Source organism: Talpa europaea (assembly GCF_964194135.1).
Source record: "Talpa europaea genome assembly, chromosome: 9".
NCBI lineage: Eukaryota > Metazoa > Chordata > Mammalia > Eulipotyphla > Talpidae > Talpa > Talpa europaea.
In genome coordinates this window covers 75,990,439-76,012,411 of record NC_140076.1, presented here as the reverse complement: position 1 = coordinate 76,012,411, position 21,973 = coordinate 75,990,439, and the positions used below count along the sequence as shown (strand labels likewise).

Here is a 21,973-nt window from a genome sequence, read left to right as displayed (position 1 = left end):
TCTTGTATGCATAAATAAATAAATCTTAAAAAAAAAGAACAAGTGAGTAGAAGAAAAGAAATAATAAATATTAGAGCAGAAATCAATAGAATTGAAATAGGAAATGAAGAGAGAAAATCAACAACAAAAAAATCTCATTCCTAGAAATTATTGATAAAATTAATAAGTCAGGCTTATCAGTTAGCCAGGCTAACTAAGAAACATGAAAGATGGGACATTACTACAGAACTCATGCTCTTGAAAAAGATATAAAAAATAACATGAACAACTCTTGCCCAAAAGTCTGATAACCTAGATGAAATGTACAAATTCCTTGAAAGGCATAGTCTGCCAAAATTCACACAAGATGAAACAGATAATCTGAATAGGCCCATATCTTTTTATAAGCTTGAACCAATAATTAGTAATCTTCCCAACAGTAAGTACCAGGCACAAACTGGTTACTGGTGAATTTGTTCAAGCATTTAAGAAAAAAATCATAATAATTCTCTACATTCTTTTCCAAAAGTTAGAAGCGAGGAACTATTTCCTAACTCATTCTTTGAAGTCAATATCTTAATGCCCAAACCAGAGAAGCATATTGCAAGAAAACTATGTCTTTCATAAACATAGATGCAAAAATCCCCAACAAAATATCAGCAAATCAAATCCAACAACATATAAAGAGAAATATACACTATAGGGGCCTCCCCGGTGGCGCAGCGGTTGAGCACTGGGTTGTGAAGCTGCCAGCAGCCTCTGCAGCAGCGGTTTGATTCCCGGCCATAGGGAGAGGGTCCCACATGGCGCACAGACCTCTCCTGCTGCCTGCTGCTCCCCTCAGCAGTGTACTTTGGTCCTTCTGCCTGTTCTGCTTCCCGCTCTGGCTCTGGTGAATTCTCTCACCCTCCAGCGCTTCTGACTGTACCCAGTGCTTGTATAAATAAACAAACAAATAAATAAATAAATAAATATTTTAAAAAATAAAAAGAAATATACACTATACAACTAAGTGGGATTTATATCAAGTCTGGTTCAACATTTGAAAATCAATCAATGAAATCCATCACATCAACATGCTAAAGAAGAAAAATAATATTGATGTGCAGAAGAAACATTTAACAAATTTCAAAACCAATTCATGATTAAAAAAAAAAACATCTATCAGCACACTAGAAATAGAGGGTAATATCATCAACTTGATAAACAACATGTACAGAAAGTCTACAGCTAACATCATGCTGATGGGGAGAAACCCAAAGTTTTCTTTTTTTTTTAAGATTTATTTATTTATGCATACAAGAACTGGGGTACAGGCCAGAGGTGTGGGGGGTGAGAGGATTCACTAGAGACAGAGAGGGCAACAGAACTGGCGGATTTACTGAAGTATACTGCTGAGGGGCACAGCAGGCGAGGCAGGAGAGGTCTGCTGCACCACGTGAGTTGCTCCCTGGCTGGTGGGGGATTGAACTCATATGCAATGGCTGCTGATAGCTTCACAGGTTGCGTCCCAACCCCCTGCACCACCAGGGAGGCCCGAGAAACCCAAAGTTTTCCCACTAAATTAGGAACAAGTCTGATGTCCTCTGTCACTATTTCTTTTATTTATTATTTTTTTATTTTTTTAAAGATTTATTTATTTATTTATACAAGCATTGGTTACAGTCAGAAGTGCAGGAAGGTGAGAGAGTTACCAGAGCCAGAGTGGGGAACAGAACAGGCAGACTGACAAAATACACTGCTAAGGGAAGCAGCAGGCGGCAGGAGAGGTCTGCGTGCCATGTGGGACCCTCGCCAGCAGCCGGGGATCAAACCGGCGCTGCAGAGGCTGCGGGCAGTTTCACAGCCCAGTGCTCAACCGCTGCACCACCAGGGGAGGCCCTGTCACTCTTTCTTTTAAACATGTTATGGAAATACAGTTAATGCGGTAAGATGGGAAAAGAAAATAAAAGGCATACAGTTTGAGAAGGCGGAAATAAAAGTAACTTTGTTTATAGATGAAATGATCATTTAGAAAATCTAAAAGTATCAACAAAAATTTCTGAAACCAATAAGATATAATAAAGAATCATAATAAAATTTCAGGACACAAAGTTAATATACAAAAGTCAATTGCTTTCCTATATACCAGATATGAATACTTAGAATGAAATAGGTATAAACCTAGCAAAATATATACAAAATTTATGTGAGGAAAGCTATAAAATCCTGATGAAGGATATCAAAAAATGCAGGCCTTTTGGATACTGATTTGAATAAGTAAATAGCTAAGACTTTAAAAGGCATATGACGTGTGTAAAACATTGGAAATTTCAACATTGGGATAATATAGAGTGATATAAGGAATTACTATTAATCTTTTTTTAAAAAGATTTATTTATGTATACAAGAACTGGGGTATAGGCCAGAGGTGTGGGGGGTGAGAGGACTCACCAGAGACAGAGTAGGGAACAGAACAGGCAGATTGACAGAAGTACACTGCTGAGGGAAGCAGCGGGCGAGACAGGAGAGGTCTGCTGCGCCATGTGAGTTGCTTCCTGGCCGGGGATCAAACTCATGCTGCAGTGGCTGCGGATAGCTTCATGGGTTGCGCCACCAGGGAGGCCCCTATTAATCTTTTGATATGATGGATACACATATTGAAATAGTTAGAGGAAAATTCTAAAAAGTGGTTCAAGGTAAAAAAAAAAAAGACAAATTACGTTTGAAGGAACAACATTCATACTGATGGCTGATTTTTCAATACTAATGAGAGAAAGTAGAAAATAGTGTAATGCCTTCCATGTGATGAATGAAATACCTGCCAACCACTGAATATATTGTATTAGGATAATTCTAAGTGTGGTAACTAACAAATTCCAGTATTTCAGTGGCTTAACCAATAGGGAGGGTGAACAGGGAGCATGTAGCCCAACTCTGCTTATTCGTTCAGGTTCCCAGGCAGGCTAAGACTCTGCCCTGTTCAGCATGCTGTTTCCAAAGCTACTCTTAGGGTCATCTCTTCAGTCATTTACATGAATGAGGTTGGGTGGTAGTGATGATGGTGTAGTTAAAATACTTGGGGTTCTTATGTTGTCTGGGAGGGAGTAGTAAAGGTATTTAGCAATAGACTATTGCACTGGCAAGTTAAGGATGCCACTTGTAAGTTTTCAGTCAACTATTGTAAGGACAGAAAAAGGGTGTATAATTTCCAAACTAGCAAAGGTTGAAAAGTGAAATAAGTAAAAAAAATTAAATCCAAAAAAAGGCAAAGGGGAAGAGTGAAAAACGAAGATGGTAGCTTTATTTTTTATTAAACATTTTTAGTTTTTTTGTTTTTTTTTTTGTTTTTTTTTTGTAGAAGAACTAGGGTGTAGGCAAGGCAGGAGAGGTCTGCTGCGCAGTATGTGGGTCAGGTCCCCAGCTGGGATTGCGCAAAGACTAAACCCCCAGACCACCAGGGAGGATCCCAAAGATGGTAGGTTTAAACTCAAATATGTAATTTCTGGGCTTACAAGCATCTAAGAGTTATAAGACATTTGGAATGAGGGCCTCCCCAGTGGCGCAGCAGTTAAGCACTGGGTTGCGAGGCTGCTCGCAGCCTCTGCAGCGCTGGTTCGATCCCTGGCTGCTCCCCGGGCACCGGAGGAGGGTCTCACATGGAGCGCAGACCTCCTCTGCCGCCCGCTGCTCCCCTCAGCAGTGTACTTTGGTCCTTCTGCCTGCTCTGCTCCCTGCTCTGGTGAATTCTCTCACCCCCCAGCGCTTCTGACTGTACCCAGTGCTTGTATAAATTAATAAATCAATCAATCAATCTTAAAACAAAAAACAAAACAAAAAAGACATATGGAATGATTTCTGTCTTGGCCACTACCCCGGAATGGGCCTTGCCCTGAGGGGTCACTCTTACAGCCTAACTTTACTTGTATGTGCCCAAATGAGCCAAAGTTATCCCTCCAGGTTCCGATTCCTCATATGTTAGTGAAAGAACTCATGGAAAGTTCTAGAGGAGAGGTCACAAATAAGTGATTTTTTCCCTATGCTGATTTCTTTTTTTTTTTTTATTTCTTTTTATTTTTTAAAACTCTTTTTTTTTTTAAAAGATTTATTTATTTATACAAGCACTGGATACAGTCAGAAGTGCGGGAGGGTGAGAGAATTCACCAGAGCCAGAGCAGGGAGCAGAGCAGGCAGAAGGACCGAAGTACACTGCTGAGGGGAGCAGCGGGTGGCAGGAGAGGTCTGCGCCATGTGGGACCCTCCTCCAGTAGCCGGGGAGCAGCCGGGGATCGAACAGGCGCTGCAGAGGCTGCGGGCAGCTTCGCAGCCCAGCGCTCAACCGCTGTGCCACCGGGGAGGCCCTAGGCTGATTTCTTTTGGTCCATGTGGAGTCTTAAATTGAAATTAGTGTGAATGTTATAGGACAGGGAGAGGGGCAGCCCAAACCCCGCAAACCTGCCTATTCTAAATGGGTTCTGCCATCCGCCGCATCAATACAAAACATAGGAGACTTTAATGGGAAGGAACTTTAATTAAACTAGGAAACAATACAGGTAAGGCAAAGAGTCTAGTTTCTAAATGAAGCACCCAAAGTTACCCGTCCCCTCGTGGGTAAAAGTCCATCCAAATGGGATTGGCCCAGAGCAAGGCCCCAAAGCCTGCCATGAGTCTAAAGCACCTTTCAGTGGGGACCCACAGCAAAGGGTCAGAAACAATCAGACAAGCCCAGAAGGAAAAGAGCAAAATCAACATCAAGATAAAAGCTGCCATTGTCACCTCCCCACGGGTCTCACCCACATCTGTGTCACCCAGTCCACGACCAAAAGACAAGCGCAGTTTCTTCACGTGTCTCTAGGCTCCATGTGCCTCCTCCAGGTCTCCTGGCTCCATCCCGCTTCCTTCCTCAGTCTCTTCTGCAGCTTCTCCTCTTCCTGCTTAGCTCCACCCTCCCTTGGGTGGGGCAAGGAACTTCCCCCTTTCCTGGGGACCACCCTGTTACATGAACATTTATAAATGGGGAATTTCACATAAAAATGGCTGTCCAACTTTGCTCGAATAATTGAAACATGGGGTTTTCATTACAAATGGCTATGCTCTTGTAATGACTACTGGCTTGGAACATGGCATGCTATCTGCTTGCCATAATATCTACCATGCTCTATTGTGTATTATCTCCATGACCCCTGAGGCCTTTCTGTTTGAAATTCTAGAGCATAGTGAACTTGAGCACATTCTCTAGGGCTCTTACATATCTCTTCACCCAATACTTTTTTTCTTATGTGAGTGGGCGCTACATTTTGGATCAATACTAATCCCTCCATTTACTGGGCAGGTATTATTGAAAGCACTCTATACAGAGCTTGTGAAACCATTACAGCAATTCTGTGAGAAGGTGGTTCCAGAGATGATACCCATTTCAGAGATGAGAAAATTGCAGCTTGGTGACTTTAAGGAACTTTCTTGTAATCACACAGTTAAGTGGTGAAATTGAGACTTAGCCTAGATGTCTCTGGGGCATTCTGTGGGACCCTAGCTTTTCTCTCCAATTTCATCTCATGTCACTCCTCCTAGGTCTACTCTGATTCATTATGAGGTTACCTCCTTATCATAGTTCATTCTCCTGTTTAAATGCCATCTCGCTAAAAGACCTGTGATTATTCCTTTTACATATGGTCTACCCTCCTTCTTCCCATGTCCAAGTGGAAGTTGGAGATGGCTCACAAGAACCATTTGTTAATTTTTCAGGGATTTCACAAACTGACTGAAGTCACATTGGTACTTTGAAATCAGTCATGGTGGAGAATTTACACCATGAATATTGGCATACTCGGGCCTCCCTGGTGGTGTAAGGGGTTAAGGCTCAGCACTATGAAGTTATCACCAGCCACTGCAGCAAGAGTTCAATCCCCGGCCAGGGAGCTGACCCACATGGTGCAGCATACCACTCCTGTCTTGCCTACTTCTCCCGTCAGCAGTGTATTTCAGTAGAACCGCCTGTTCTGCTCCCCACTCTGTCTCTGGTAAATCCTCTCACTTATTCCACACCTCTGGCTTACATGCCTAACTCTTTTATGTATAAGTAAATAAAAATAAATATTTTTTTAAAAAATGAAATTGGCATACTCTACAAATAGTGTGCCCCACCCCGACCCACAGCTAACTGTTAAACATTCCTCAAGTACTACTGCCTCTCCTGCCCCACCCCCCACTTTTACTTATCTGTTAAAGTTCTTCTTGTTTGCTTCTTAGCACTTATTATGCTTTGAGATTATGTATTTAGTTTCTGATTATCAGATGACAATACCTAATGGGATTTTTTGTGATAATTAAATGGTCTATAACTATACAATTCTTAGAATCTTATCTGGCACATAGTAAGCAAATGCTAGTTACTGTTACTCTATAAGCATATGAATACAGGGCCTGCATGTATTTTTTCATTGTCCAATGTGTGCTGGAGCCATCCTGGCTCATGAGAACCAGTTGTGCCTATCTCATCCCACTTCCAAATTTAGTGATGTCATCTAGGCTGATGTGAATGATGTTGGGAGTGTTTACACCATAATAATCGGCAAATGCTTTTATCCTTTTGTTTCTGGAAAACTGATTTACCAGTGTGCCATCTCTAGCCCAGTGCCTGGCACTTAGTAGGCGGTCAATAATATTTGTTGAATGAGTAGATATATGACCAGAGTCCTTGTGTTTCATTGTTTCATTAGGGTCTTTTTAATGCTACCTTGAACTGAGTAGGGTTCAATGCTTAGTGTTTGTTTGGTTTTTTTTAAAGATTTATTTATTTATTTATACAAGCACTGGGTACAGTCCGAAGTTCGGGAGGGTGGGAGAATTCACCAGAGCCAGAGCGGGCAACAGGACAGGCAGACTGACGAAATACAACGGTGAGGGGAGCAGCGAGCGAGGCAGGAGAGGCCTGTCACACCATGTGGGACCCTTGCCGGTGGCCGGGGATTGAACCGGCATTGCAGAGGCTGTGGGCAGCTTCGCAACCCAGTGCTCAACCGCTGTGCCCACCAGGGGAGGCCCCAAATGCTTAGTGTTTTACCATAGGAGACTCTTGCTGTGCACATAGCAAGGGGTTTATTGTATGAATCCTGGCTGTTCTCCAGAAGCAAACCTTGGCAGGCTTTCCCTCCAGTTCTGGAGGGGCTGTAGCACAAGAAACCAGAAGGCTATCAGAGGTGGCTCATTTTGATGACTGGGGTGGTTACATGTTCTCAGTAGTCTACATTCTGTGTCTGTGGGGGGGACCTGCTGGGGGACTGCTATTGGGTTTTTCAGCCTTGAGTTTGTGGGACAATGTTAGAGTGAGTGAGGGAAGGTCATGAGATAGTGTGTGTACTACGCTGATGAGAAAATGACATGTGGAATTGATGATGATGTTTGAGACTATCTGCAGAGGAACCCCGACTGTGTGGGGGTGCCTGATAAGGGTGGGCATGGAAACGGAGGGTAAGAGGAGGCAGGCTCTGTTGAAGAGGTGCCATAGGAAACATTTCTGGGGAAGGGTTTCGATGCGGGACCCTCCTATATGAGCAGGCACAACATCATGTGCCAGTCTAGTTGTCATTTCCCTTTGTTCAGTCACTCTCTTTAGTAAAATGTTTCCAAAGCTCACGCCTCCCCTAGAGGTCCTGTAGGGGATAGGGGGTGTAAGGGTAGAGAAAGGGAAGATAGAGGCATACTTGTCATTATAATTATTGGTAGTACTATAGGATAGTGGCTTCACCACAAAAGTGCCGTTAATGCTTTTCTTTTTATGCATACAAGAGCTGGGGTGCAGGTAAGAGGGGCAGGGGGTGAGAGGATTCACCAGAGACAGAGTGGGGAACAGGATAGGCGGATATCTTACTACAATAGACGTACTCTTACAATTTTTATTTCATCTTTCTACCTGATCCAGTGATATAGTTATGGTGGGAACTATCATTTATTTTTAAATATATTGTTTTTATATAAGTGATAGTGATAGTCTTGTTATAGGACAGGGAGAGGGGCAGCCCAAACCCCGCAAACCTGCCTATTCTAAATGGGTTCTGCCATCCGCCGCATCAACACAAAACATGAGACTTTAATGGGAAGGAACTTTAATAAAACTAGGAAACAATACAGGTAAGGCAAAGAGTCTAGTTTCTAAATGAAGCACCCAAAGTTACCCGTCCCCTCGTGGGTAAAAGTCCATCCAAATGGGATCGGCCCAGAACAAGGCCCCAAAGCCTGGCACAAGTCTAAAGCATCTTCCAGTGGGGACCCACAGAAAAGGGTCAGAAACAATCAGACAAGCCCGGAAGGAAAGGAGCAAAATCAACATCAAGATAAAAGCTGCCATTGTCACCTCCCCACGGGTCTCACCCACATCTGTGTCACCCAGTCCACGACCAAAAGACAAGCACAGTTTCTTCACGTGTCTCTAGGCTCCATGCGCCTCTTCCAGGTCTCCTGGCTCCATCCTGCTTCCTTCCTCCGTCTCTTCTGCAGCTTCTCCTCTTCCTGCTCAGCTCCACCCTCCCTTGGGTGGGGCAGGGAACCTCCCCCTTTCCTGGGGACCACCCTGTTACAGTCTGACAATTGAAAAGTCTATTTTTACTTTTGTCTTTTATCCACCCATTTCCCTCTCCCCAGTAGGTAACCTCTGTTATTATTTTTGTTTATCTTTCCAGTCATTTTAGTGCATAATCAAGAAAATAGGAATATGTAGCCCCACATTTCAGGTAAAAGGTAGCACCACTTTGTACTGTTTAGACCCTACATTTTCCTCTTAGAGATCTTAGAGGCATTTCCACATCAGCAGCCAAAGCCCCTGCTATCTTATCTGAGCCTAGCACCCTAGCACCCCACTGCATGGATGTGGCCTGATTTGTTGAGCTGGCACACTGCAGGGGGACATCCAAGTTGCTTCTAGCATTTTGCTTTTGCAACTATGCAACACAGAATTTCCCTGTAATTTTGCACCTGTTTCATAGATGGCACAGCTATGACTTGAGCTGATGAAGTGACTGTCCAAGGTTACAGCGGTCATTCAAGCAAGCCCTTCAGCCCAGTGACCGTGAGGCTTCCCTCCACCACAGCATGGAGCCTGCATTTTAGCTCAGCTGTTGTTCATTCTGCTGTGGGCTGGCCTGGCATGGGGCAACACTGTGGACACTGGCATGGCCCTATGGGACACTGCCGGGGGGTGAGGATGAGCTAGTGACTCAAATCCCAAAGGATGGGGATGAGTTAACTTAGAAGAGGGCAAGACAGGTGTTCCAGTCAGTGGGATGGGCAGCACCCAACCCAGAGGCACAAATACTTTGGGGCCACAAGGTTCTCAAGTGGTGGTGGGAAATGGCTGTCCAAGGACCCCTCAGTGCTTGTGAGGGGCATAGCAGTGAGCTATATGGATCCTATGCCATATGCAACTTGAACTTGGTTCTTTAGGTCTCAGCCAGAAGTCCTTGGAATTTCTGTGGGAAGGTTAATTTTTGTGGCTTACTTTTCATAATGTAAAAAACAAATGAGCTAATGATGTTCTGGATCACCTGCGGGGCACTTTATAATCTATATTGTGAAATGATTTGTGTCTGCATTTGCCTTTGTGTTTGTGATGAGTTGGCACCAAGTAGTGCAGCTTAATTATCTCAGCAACTGAGAAGAGAACAGAGGAGGACTTAATATGTAAATGATGCATTTGTGCCTGGAGGAGGCCACATGTCCTCCCAGCAGGCAGTGAACAAAGGGTTAGCAGAAGTCCTAACAGAGAAAAGTGATAGGAGAAGTGAGTCATCTCTCGCCTGCCAGGCGCTGGAGACCTGTGCTGCAGTATCAGCTCCACACACGCATCTTGTGCAGCAATTAGTTTCAGCGAACATCATCTGTCGCAATAAATTAATGTTTTTGTTTAAAAATACATTGGCTTGCTTCTACTTAATTGGGAAATTGCCATGGCTTTTATAGTTCTATGTGTCATAATATATATTTCTGTCTGTATCTAGTTCAACGACATTATAGTACAAATGAATTACCATCACTGGGGGCCTGGAGAACATTTTTTCTTTTGGAGGATCCGCTGAAGGGTTTCAAATCACATGATCAGATTGGCATTTTAAACAGAGCATCGGGTGGTATGGAATATAGATTGGAAAGGGAGGAGATTAGCCTCTCTGAGAAGCAGAGGAGAGTGTGGAGGGAGGGTGTGCCATATGGTTAAGAAAGATTTCGAATAGATGCTGAGAGTTGACCTCAGACTTCGGAAGCCTTCTGAGGTTGGAGAGGGTGGCTTTATGGTAGCACCTGGCTGCAGGGCCCCACAGCTGTGGGATTTCCTCCATTAGCCCACAGCTGTCTGGAGGTGGGAAATGTCAATGGTGCTGATACTCAGGTTTTGCTGTTCTTAGTGACTTGGGACTACTTATTTTCAGGGACCTTTGAACCCTTAACTGAAAAATTGATGGCTTGGACTGATAATATCTCTAGTTTCATTTTTGAGTTCCTGGCAGTGGTCCATGGTAACTGTGCCATTTGGCTTTCTTTCCATTTGAATCCAAAACCTTTGGTCTTTGTCCAAAGACCAAATCTCAAGTGCCACTTGCTTTCCTTTGGCTAAACTGTCCAGGTAATTACCACTGCTCCCTTCAGTTTTTCCCTGATGGGCTGCCCTGGCTGGTCCGAACCTCTGAAAGGCTAAGGACAAAGCCATGGAACAATTACAAACAGTATTGAGGGAAAGAACAGTTCTCAACCCAAGTGACCGGAGAGGAGAGGTCCTAGAAAAGTAACTTACTTTTCTAACACTAAATGCTTAACCTGGCAGCTGGGCCTTTTTCTTTCCCCCTTTCCTCAAATCCTTCAGAAGAGCTCTTGCTTTTGTTTCCTTTTTCCTCACCTGTCCCTATTTCCTCCTCCATCTTTAGCTGGCCATAGAACAAATTTAAACTATCTTTTAAATATTTTATTAATAAGGTAGTCCTTGTTCCCAACTATAAAGCAAAAGAGTCCACATTACAAATAGCAAAGAACACAAACATGTTCTATTTCCCCCACCATTTACTAAAGCTGCAGCGCAGGAGCCAGTAACGAGAAGCAACAGCTTGTTCCTTCTAACAAGCGCAGGGGAAGGTGGGAAAGCACTCTCCTGAGTGCTCAGGGAGGCTTCTCTTTGCAGTGGGCATCACAGACCAGAGTGAGGCGTGACTATGGAGCTCGGCTTGCTCTCTGCTTCTACCACTGCCTGGAACATGGCCTGCAGTAGGCTGTCTCCCTTGCTGTGCCTCTGCGTGTTCCTCTAGATCATGGGATAACAATGGCTTCCTCCAAGGCCACTGTGGGTATTGGATGAGTCCACGTATGGGAAGCACTGTGAGCCTGGCTCGTAGGAAGTGGTGTGTTAATGTGACCTTAAAAATATTATAATCCCTTTGGAGGACGGTTGGGCAATATGCATCTAAAGTCATTAAAATGTCACAAATTTTGACCCAGGTATTTCACTCCTGAGAATTTATCTCAATGAGTTAATTCAAGGAAAGTGAGAGATTGCAACTATGGGCAGAGGTTTTGAAACCATGACGCAAATAATAAGAAACAACCTGAAAGACAACAAAAGGGTAACAGTTAGAAGCCATATCAGCATGACAGAATTTTCTGCCATGGCTAAGATGATCAGTGTTAACTACAAACACAGGGTGAGTGTTTGTATAACATTGGAAGAAGGAAGTGATCACAGAATTTTATATGTGTTTTAGTGACTTTATAAGCCATCGACATATATTGCCTGGCTTTCTCTGATTGTGGATTATGTGTGACTTCTTGAGATTTACTTTTAGGTATTATAAAGTAGGTTACTACCAAACAAAATTTATGTTTGAATTAGGTGTGACGAGAGCTTGCCTTTCTGCACTCTGGTCTCAGCCCCTCAGGATCCCTAAGTCCCAGTGACTCCAGCCAACCCTTTTCACACTCTCCTCCTTTGTACCCAAGGCCCTGATTTCTGTCCTGCTCATGACACATTATAGTGGACAGTGTCTAAGGGCAGGTATCTTGTCTCTCTAAACTGGAAGCATGGTGTCTTCCACATGCTTGTCATTTAAGGAATGTTTGTGAGTTGTGTGTGTGTGTCTAAAACATGTACTTGACTCTTCTCTCCCCTCGGTTAGGATCCTCATTGGGCAAGAAAGGGGAGAAGGCAGGAACTCTCCTCAGTGCAATGAGGAGTGTGGCAAACACTTAACTATTTTGTTTTTAAATTTCCAAGGCCTCTTCAAAACGTTTCTCACGTTGTAGTGTGTGCTGCATTGCCCCCGAGCGCCAGCTCCATGGGGATGCCACACGAGTACACATCAGTCAGAGGACAGCCGCCAGCAATATGCACCAAACGCCAGAGTGCACACCATGGGAACATACTTTCTGCTATCCCTATATTAAAAACCACATAAGAATAGGGGCCTCCCTGGTGGCACAAGGGGTTAAGACGTAACCTATGAAGTTGTCCGCAGCTTCTACAGCACCAGTTTGATCCCTGGCCAAGGAGATACCCATACGGCTCAGCAGACCTCTCCTGACTCACCTGCTGATCCTCTCAGCAGTGTATTTCAGTCAATCTGCCTGTTCTGCTCCCCACTCTGTCTCTGGTGAATCTTCTCACCCTGCCCCCCCAACCTGGCCTAAACCCCAGTTCTTGTATGCATAAATAAAATAAATCTTTAAAAAAAACCCACACAAGAATAACTTTTAAACTTTCCCTTTCAAAATATAATATACTTTAATTTTAAGGAATTTTAAGGGCCTCTTAAACTCTCAAGCCAAGTGATCATGTGAGATGGAAGAACATGAGGAAATTCATGTTCTTAAGTCGACTCTTCTGCACATTGTGTATTTTGAACAAACCTTTTTTTCTCTCTGGGCCTGTAAAACGAAGGGGTTGAACATGATGTTGTTAAATCAAAGGTCCCTCTGGCTCCTGCAGAGTCTAAAAATGACGAAGCCTAAACGCGTTTGAACCCTGCGTGCATCTACTCCTGTCTTTGGTGAGATGCAGCTGAGGGCGCAGCGGGAGCTGCTAGTGAACTGACTTTGCTGCCTCATGCGGGTTCCCTCTGCTCCTGGAATAGGTTGGCATCGGCTCGTTGTTCTCTCCAGGTGGAGGTGACAGTCACGAGCAGCGGGAGGGTGTGATGTCTGGGGCTGACGGAGGAACCCACCACTGCAGTCTGTTGTCATTTAGACCTGTTGCTCCTTTGGTGAACGGCCGTGTTTTTGCAGAGGGGGTTGAAACACGAGCGCTCTCATAAAATGCTTTTATCCTGCAACTCGCTTCCTCCAAGCGAGGATCACTCCAAAGCCCACCCTCCCTCCCGGGAGCTGCCCAGTGGCCCCACCCACCCAGCCCGGAGTGTTGGAGCGCTGCCTTTGGCTCTGGCCACCAGAGGGCGCTCCTGAGACGTGGAAACCAGTGGTTGCATTGTTGGTGCCTGGGTCACTTCGCCAGAACATCTGGACTTGCTGAAGTCATTCTCCACTTCAGTGGTTCTCAACCCGGGACAATTTTTTTCCTTAACACCCCCACCCCCGCGGGGATATTTCACAATATCACTGCCTGTATGAGGACAGTGCTGCTGGTGTTGGGGCCAGGGATGCACTAAACCTCTGAGAGCACAGCACAGGACCCCATAACAAAGAACCATGGGGCCTCCCTGGTGGTGCAAGGGGTTAAGCACAGCACTGTCAAGCTATCCGCAGCCTCTGCAGTCTCCGCAGCACGAGTTCAATCACTGGTCGCCAGGGAGATACCCACATGGCACAGCAGACCTCTCCTGTCTCCCCCGCTGCTCCCCTCAGCAGTGTTTTCAGTCAGTCTGTCTGTTCTGCTCCCCACTCTGTCTCTGGTGAATCCTCTCACTCCCCCAAAACCTTGGCCTGTACCTCAGTTCTTGTATGCATAAATAAATAAATCTTTTTTTTTTTTAAAGATTTATTTATTTATTTATACAAGCACTGGGTACAGTCAGAAGCGAGGGAAGGTGAGAGAATTCACCAGAGCCAGAGCGGGGAACAGAACGGGCAGAATGATGAAATACACTGCTGAGAGGAGCAGCGGGCATGGCAGGAGAGGTCGTCGCGCCATGTGGGACCCTTGCTGGTGGCCGGGGATTGAACTGGCGCTGCAGAGGCTGTGGGCAGCTTCTCAGCCCAGCGCTCAACCGCTGCGCCACCAGGGAAGGCCCAAATAAATAAATCTTAGAAAAACAAAACAAAAATAGGGCCTCCCTGGTGGTGCAGGCGGTTGAGCGCCACACTGTGTGGCTGTCCGCAGCTTCTGCAGTGCAGGTTCGATCCTGGCCAGCCAGGGAGAAACCCACATGGCACAGCAGACCTATGTTGTCTCCCCCGCTGCTCCCCTCAGCAGTGTATTTTGTCAGTCTGCCTGTTCCGCTTCCCACTTTGTCTCTGGTGAATCCTCTCACCCTCCCGAGCATCTGGCCTGTACCCTGGTTCTTGTATAAATAAATAAATCTTAAAAAAAAAAAACAAACAAACAACTAACAAAGAACCATGCAGCCCCAAATGCCAGTGGTGTCAAGGCAGAGGGACTCTGTCTCCCTGAATCTGCTGTCTAAACACAGTTTTATGTTCTCTGGAGCTGAGTCTTCGGTCTTGGGAAGTCTCATAACAGTGACCACAACGCTTAGTTCATTGTCTGAAACATGGGGATCACAGCAAGACCACTGAAGAGGAGAAGGGGTTAGGCAGGGGGCACTGGGAGGCCCCATCATGGAGGCCTATGGCCTCCTCTGAACTGGGCGCATGCCCCATGACAATGGGCCAGTTCCTTGTGCTGGAGCCAACAACACTGGCTCTTTGTCTTCCCAAAATGGGCAGGGCGATGGGAAAGTCCCCGGCTGGGCTGTGTCCTTCCTGCAGGGCCTGGGGTGGGTCTGCAGCTTTGGAAGTTAGTGAGAAGCAATTTTCACCGCAGCCCCTGGGATCTCCTGGGAGAGACTCTGGGAGCCCCCTATTTGGTGTCTCAGGTGATGTGGGGAGATTGAAATGAAGAACACTCATAGACACTTTCTCTTGGCCTGTTCTGAGTCTGGAAACCCAGGGACTGGGTTCCTTGCTCATTTCAGTCTTCCTGCGGGGTGAGGCCCTGAGCCTGCTCTACTCTGGGTCTGTTCTTCCCTATTCCTTTCTCACTTCCATAAAGAAGGACTGAGAGGCAGCAGGAAGCAAAAGCACCGGGAGGTGGGAGGCGGGAGCCGGAGAAGGGATGCACACTTCCTCTGGATTGCTGCAGGACAGGGCTGAGGGACAGACAAAGGGACCCTCTGTGCCTCCTTAGTTCTTCCTCTATGTCCTAGAAAGGCAGTGGAGACAAAGTGTAGGCCTGAAACTCATGGCCCAGGGAGAGCAGAGCAGTGTGGTTCAGTCACTCTGGTGTCTGGAGCCTTCTCTGTTGGCATTTCCTAAGTTGGGCAAAGACCCTCTTTCTCTCAAGTCATCCCACTCCCCCAGCCACCCAGTGCTTCAAGTCAGCTTTGTCATTCTTAGGTCCTGGGGACAAAGAAAGAGGGGGCCCTGCCAATGCCCTTATTCACTGCCAGCCCCTGAGAATTCTGCTTAGAGGTCAGGGAGGGATATGCCGGTCTTTCTGTCAAGACCCTGCTGGTTCTTTCCTCAAGGCTGTTTTCCCACTTGGCCACAGTGTCTTCCGGTTTTCTCTGGGAGGCCAGAGCAGTGGGAAATGTGGGCTGGCTTGATTTCCATTTCTGCCTCAGACCCCTGGCCACCCGCCCATCCCCCTCTCACATTTTCCTGGGGGGAATCTTGGGTGGTGTTTGGCTTCAGGCCAAATGGGAGGGCAGCAGGACCAAGCAGAAGGCAGTCAGCTGACAGAAACCAGTTTGCCAAGTGCATTTTATTCATGGTCTATGTAGGGTGGGACAAGCTCAGGGATTATCCCTCCTGCCCACTGGCTTGGGTTTTGGGAACATGGAGAAGGAAATGACTGCAGAGGACACCAGTTCCCAGGGTCACGAAACTCAGAGAAATGGGCTGGAAGAACACGGAGAGGCAGGAGAGAAACTGGGACCTTAGTCTGGAGGAGGGACGCAGGGTCCAGAGAGAAAGGAGTTGCCTGAGACTCAGGGGGCCACACAGCTCCTGCCTCCCCTTCTAGACTCTTCGTTCCCCTCATGTGAGCAGGTGTGGGGTTCTTCAAATGATGGAAGCCCTATTCTCTTCTCTCTCAAGAACAGTTGAGATTAAGAATGTCTCCCTAATCTGATTAGCAACTGGGGGCAGTGGGTACAGGCCTCAGATTTCCCCATTCCCATACCTTGCCTTCTCTGCAATGCCCCCAAACCCTAGGGTCTATCTCCCTTCAAATCCTCCTGCAATTTAAACTTGCTTCCAGTGGGGGGTGGGGGGGAGAGGGCAGGTGTGGAGCCAGAGGGAGATAGACAAGCAGAGAGACAGCAATTGAGGGACCACCCCTTCCCACCATTCACATCTTCTTCCCCTGTTAGGGAGGATCCAGAGGCCATACTGTTTTGAAGTTCTCCAGACTGGGGGACACAGGGCTCTCCTCCCCTGATTTGGGTCCCTGGGTTTCTGGAGAGAAGCCTTTCCCAGGACCCAGGTACTCCTTTGCCTCCATTGTGGGGTTTGGCTCTTCTTCCAGCCCCTCAGACCTGAAGGTCAGGAGCTGGAGCCTCTCGACAGCCCCCTGTCCCAGCCCAGCCAACAGAGGAAGCCCTGGAAAATGCCAGGGCCCTGGGGAGCACCCAGGTCCTGGGAATAAGGGATCTGGCTTGGAGGGCCCTAAGAAATGACCCTCTGTGGGGAGTGGGGGCATGAAGGGCCCGGAGAGGCGGGTCCAGTCAGAGGGAAGAGGAGGTGGCAGGGGAGGGGTGAAAGAGGCAAAGCTGGGCAACTTGTCTTGGGGGCTCCTCAAATGACAATCAAAGCGGCATGGGGCTGGGGTGGTGTCAAGTCCTAGAGAGAGAAAGAGGAAGAGGATCAGAGAGTGCCTCTGTTCCCTGGTGTCCCCCTTCTTCCTCCACTTGCCATTTCTTCTTCCTCTTCCTGGAAGCTTTCTCTCCCCTGCTGGGATTCAGGTCCCCGGTAAATGTCACCTCCTGGGGGAGCCTCCCAGTACTTCCCAGCCTGGGTGGGAGCCCTTGGTGATGCCTTTCCTCTTGGATCTGTACTCAAAATCAGGTGCTCATGTGTGTCACTAGTGTCTGTGCCCCCAACTCCATGGCAGGAGTTGTGTGTCTTAGTCTCCTGCGATACAGTCCAGCCGGTGCATAGTAAGTGCTCAATAAAAATGTGCTGACTGAGGGCCTCCCCGGTGGCGCAGCGGTTGAGCGCTGGGTTGCGAAGCTGCCCGCGGCCTCTGCGGCGCCGGTTCGATCCCCGGCTGCTCCCCGGCCACCGGAGGAGGGTCCCACATGGCGCGCAGACCTCTCCTGCCCCCCCCCCCCCGCTGCTCCCCTCAGCAGTGTACTTCGGTCCTTCTGCCTGTTCTGCTCCCCGCTCTGGCTCTGGTGAATTCTCTCACCCTCCCGCGCTTCTGACTGTACCCAGTGCATGTATAAACAAAACAAACAAACAAACCAGCAAACAAATAAATAAAGCATGCCTCTATTAAAAAAAAAAATAATGTGCTGACTGAATAAAGATATTCTTTGCTGCAACTCAATGAATACATTCTTTCCTCTCCTGGTCCCTACAGCAAAGAACTCAAGTTGCAGCTGGGTAAAGAACTGCTTGTATGACCTTGGGCTAGTCATTTAGCGTCTCAGGCCTTAGTTTCTTCCTCTGTAAAATCCCCTCTCCTTACTGAGACCATATGACATCACAGGTAATCAGGACCTGCAGAACTGGGAGGCCCAGGGCATGTGGGTGGGCTCCAGCCCTTGTCCCCTTCCCCATGGAGGGTGAGCCCCAGCTGTCCATCCCCTCCCTTCTGTCTCTCACCCAAACTCTTCGGGAAGCCCGCCCTCCTTCCAGTCCTGCCTAATCAGCCTCCTCCTCCCACCCCACCAGGACACTACAATCAGGGCTCCCAGCCAGGGGTCTGGGGGGGGGGGCGATTATACAGAACTTTATGCCACTTTCCATATTTCAAAAAGCCTAACTCCAAGTGCACATTTTTCTTAGCAAGCCCACCTCACTTAATGAAAAGAACAAGCATCCAAATGGGGTCACATAGGGGGAATGATAGCTAATGAAACTGGCAAAACAAATTATGACTTAATACACCTGATTTATTGGATAGGAGCAAAATTTCTAAAGCCGCATCTTCAGATATATTCCCCCTGAAGGGAAAGTAGTAAAAATGATTTCTCCATGGAAAAGCATGGAGAACCCTGAAGAGTATACCCTCTCTTGGGTCACAGCCTTTCCCTTGGTCCTTGCATGCTATGAAGAAGACTGTTGCCGCCCCCTCCCTCCCAAGGAAGGTTTTGTCCCCGGGGGTCCTGTGGTCAGGGCTGTGTCACTCCTGGAGACTGCAGCTGGCTGGGCATACGGAGGAGATGGCCAAGAGTCCTCCTGCCCCTCTCCCACCCTTGCAGCCCTGGCCTGCTCTTCCTGCCTCTGGCTCTCAGGCCAGGCCACCCTTTCGCCCAGAAGCAGCTTCCTCTCTTGGCACCAAATGCCCTGAGTGACAGTGGAGGTGAGGTTGGCACAGTCTCTGGAATTCCAGCCAGAAGTGGGACAGGCCTTCCGGTGACCTAAATCTCCTTGATGGCCTGTGGAGCCCAAGCAAAGCCCCGGGAGGGGCTTGGGGGAGTGCATGTGCTCCTGAAGGGAGGGGCCAAAGAGCCCTTGAAGCTGGGGCTCCCCCAGAAACACTTTTTCTCATAGCTTCCCAAAAGGAGCAGCTCTGAGCCCAAGGCATTCCCAGAGCTGTCGGGTGAGCGGTGGAGGAAGAACAGGAGGGCTTGTTCAGGTGCTGTTTAGCTCCAGGTTGCCAGTCTGGTGGCCGCGAGTCCCAGCAGGCCCTGGTCTCCTACTCCTAGGCTTGGTTGCCCTCCCTGCAATTCTTGGGCCCAGAGTCAGGCACTTTTCATTCACTGAGTGGGGGGACGGGAGCTGCAGGCTGCATGGGGTCTAGCCTATGGCTTAGGGTCCCTTATTCCATGAAGTTGCCTGGAGGATAGCCTTGGGTCTCTGCATCAGAACCTGGGTTTGTCAAGTATTTCTGTGATCTTTTTCACAGAAAATCTGATTTTGTCCCTTCCCAGCTTTTAGTCCTATAACAACTGGGCTGTGCACCTTCTCAGTCCTTAAACCATGTATTGCCACATTGGCTTTCCTCCTGTTGCACTTGCCTGTCTCAGGGCCTTTGTACATGCAGTTCTCTCTGCTTGCCATGCTCTCCTCCTTATCTTTGAACCCAGCTGACCTCTCTTCATATTTTGGGTCTCAGCTCAAATGTCACTGTCAAGGAAGTCTCCCAGGCTGCTTTCTGCACCCTGAGCTGCTCAGCAGTTAGCGCAGCTATTGCCACATATTTATTTGTAGGATTATTTTTTTAAGATTTATTTTTATTTATTTATGCATATAAGAACTGGGGTTTAGGCCAGAGGTGCGGGGTGAGAGTATTCATTCACCATAGACAGAGTGGGCAGCAGAACAGGTGGATCAACTGAAATACACTGCTGAGGGGAGCAGCAGGTGGGACAGGAGAGGTCTGCAGTGCCATGTGGGTCAGCTCCCTGGCGGGGATTGAACTCGTGCTGCAGTGGTGATTATCACTGAGACTTAACCCCTAGGCCACCAGGGAGGACCTATTTATAGGATTATTAAGTGAATGTCTGCATCCCTTCTCTTGCTCACCAGCTCCATGAAGGAGTCTTGCTCACACTGGCACGCCCAGCTCTAGGACAGTGCCTGGATATGAAATAGGAGGTGATCACATAGCTGTTGAAAGAAGAAATGAGTGAGTGGGTGAGTGAGAGAGTGAGTAGACTTTATCTCCCCTGTCTGTCTTCAGTTGAGCCTCCTCTTCCATGGCCCTAGCCTTGGTTATGGTCCCATCTTCTTCTGCCTGGATTATCTTAGAAAATCTCCCAACACTGGTCTTATACCTCCTCCAACCCAAATTCTCTATACACACCAAGGCAACTTTGTAAAATAAGTCTGAGCATGCCTCTCCTGCCTGGGCCCTCCTGCCCGTTCGGTTCAGTACAGTCCAACCCCTTAGCATGGCTTCTGAGGCAAACACCTGTTTGTCTTGCCAACCTCATCTCTCACCCTTCCTTGCTCTGACTGGGGAGCGGCTGGCAGTTCTCCAGGTCGTGTTTTACTAACACTGCTCCCTCGGCCTGGGCAACTTCCTCCACTGCTCTCCTGCTCAGGACAACCTTCTCCAGCAGGCGCTCCCCTGAGGACTGGCGTCTCCCCAAATCTTAGTAGTGTTCACTGACTGTCTTCCCAGCTCTGTTCCCCACTAGTTTCTGAACATCTTGAGGGCCATTTTTCATCTTGGAGCCCCCACACCTAATAAATAGCTGGTGCCCAATAAATGTTTGTTGAGCGAATGAATGACTTGTATTGTCCCTTGTCTGAGGCACCCTCACCCCTGTGCTCAGCCAGGAGGGTTCTCCCTCCTCTGTTTGAGACTCCCCGGGCCCTCCCTCATCCCAAGCACGCACGGTGGACACTGCTGCTGCTCCCTTTCTTCTCTCCAGAGATCTCAGGGGGTCCTCGGGGCCGCTGTGCCGACCACTGCTCCACCAGGGCCTGGTGGGTGAACAGCATGCTGTGCAGGAGCTGTGGGCAAGGAGAAGCAGGTGTGGGGGACAGGCTCCCCGGCGTGTGCTGTGTACTGCATACAGCTTTCAGTAACCAGTGGTTAAACAACGAAATGTGCTCGGAATGGTGGTTAGATCATGGAAGGATGGTGCCTAGCACAGAAGGAGGCCTCTTCTCAGAGTGGGATCATTAAACACTCAGGGGTTATTCGGATCAACACCTCCTTCCTGCCCCAGGGACACTGGGGCGGGGGGGGGGGGGGCTAGGATGCAGGGGGACAAGAACATTGGAGGCTGATGCTCCTGGAGATGGAGGGGCGGGGCTGCCTTTTTGCCTACCTCACTCTGTGCTCCCACAGGTACCAGGGCTGGCCGGAACAGGGCAGGGGTGCCCAGCAGCAAGTGGGGGGAGGGCGGTGCCCGCACCTCCCACAGAGGATAGTTGACAACGATGAGCTTGCTGAAGTTGAACTTGTAAGTGAACCTTTTGCCTTTGGTCTTGTGCAGAATCCTCTTGTTGTAGTAATATCTGGAGACCCCAGGTTGAGAACAGAGAGTTGGCCCCATGGGCAGGGAACGGAGTGAGAGTCCCACCCACACCTCCCTCGCAGGCCAGCCAGACGAACCCGAGCCATTTCTGTGGAACCACTAGGCTTCTTACCACATGTGGGAGCATTTCCCAAGGCGTGGAGGGGCGGGAATTGGATCGGGAATCAGAAACCACAGCCCTTGCCTTTGAACTCTGCCCTCTCTGGCCACCTTGGCTGCCTCCTCTCACCTGAGGGCCCGGCTCAGCTTGTCATAATTCATCTGTGGTTTGCACTTCCTGCGGCCCCAGAGGCGGGCCACCTCATCTGGATCCTTGATGACAAATTCCCCGTACTCTCCCTGCTGCCAGGCGATGACATGGCGGAACTCCTCCTTCTGCAGCAGCTCTAGGATGAAGTGCCACAGCTGGATCTGCCGGGAGCCGGGCGAGGACTCGGCTTTGTAGGCCCAGTCAGGGAAGGCCAAGCCTGGGTTGGAGAGGGAGTGTGAGTGTGGCACTGCTTTGCTGGCACTGCTTAGCAGGTGTGTGGGCAGGAGGCCTGCAGGGGCTCACCTGAGATCCAGGAGCTGCTGGCGATGGGAGGGATGCCCTCGGACAAGCAGCCGCAGTGCATGTTCCACTCTGGGGGAGCCAGGGCTGTGTCTAGGCCTCTGGGAGAAATGGCCACCACTTAGGAGGAAGGGAAAAAAGGCAGGGGAGAGGGAGGTGA

The 21,973-nt window shown here is 48.2% G+C and overlaps 1 protein-coding gene across 1 annotated transcript; it reads right to left on the bottom strand.

The window, feature by feature from the left end:
- Window positions 1-16,471: 16,471 nt before the first annotated feature.
- LOC311176271 (ETS translocation variant 3-like protein) lies at window positions 16,472-21,877 on the bottom strand (the record flags this gene model as incomplete). The annotated part of the gene is given in 5 exon segments (XM_084241606.1): window positions 16,472-16,944; window positions 20,616-20,733; window positions 21,054-21,243; window positions 21,493-21,805; window positions 21,808-21,877. Coding segments are annotated over 5 exon segments (1,164 nt in total).
- Window positions 21,878-21,973: the final 96 nt, after the last annotated feature.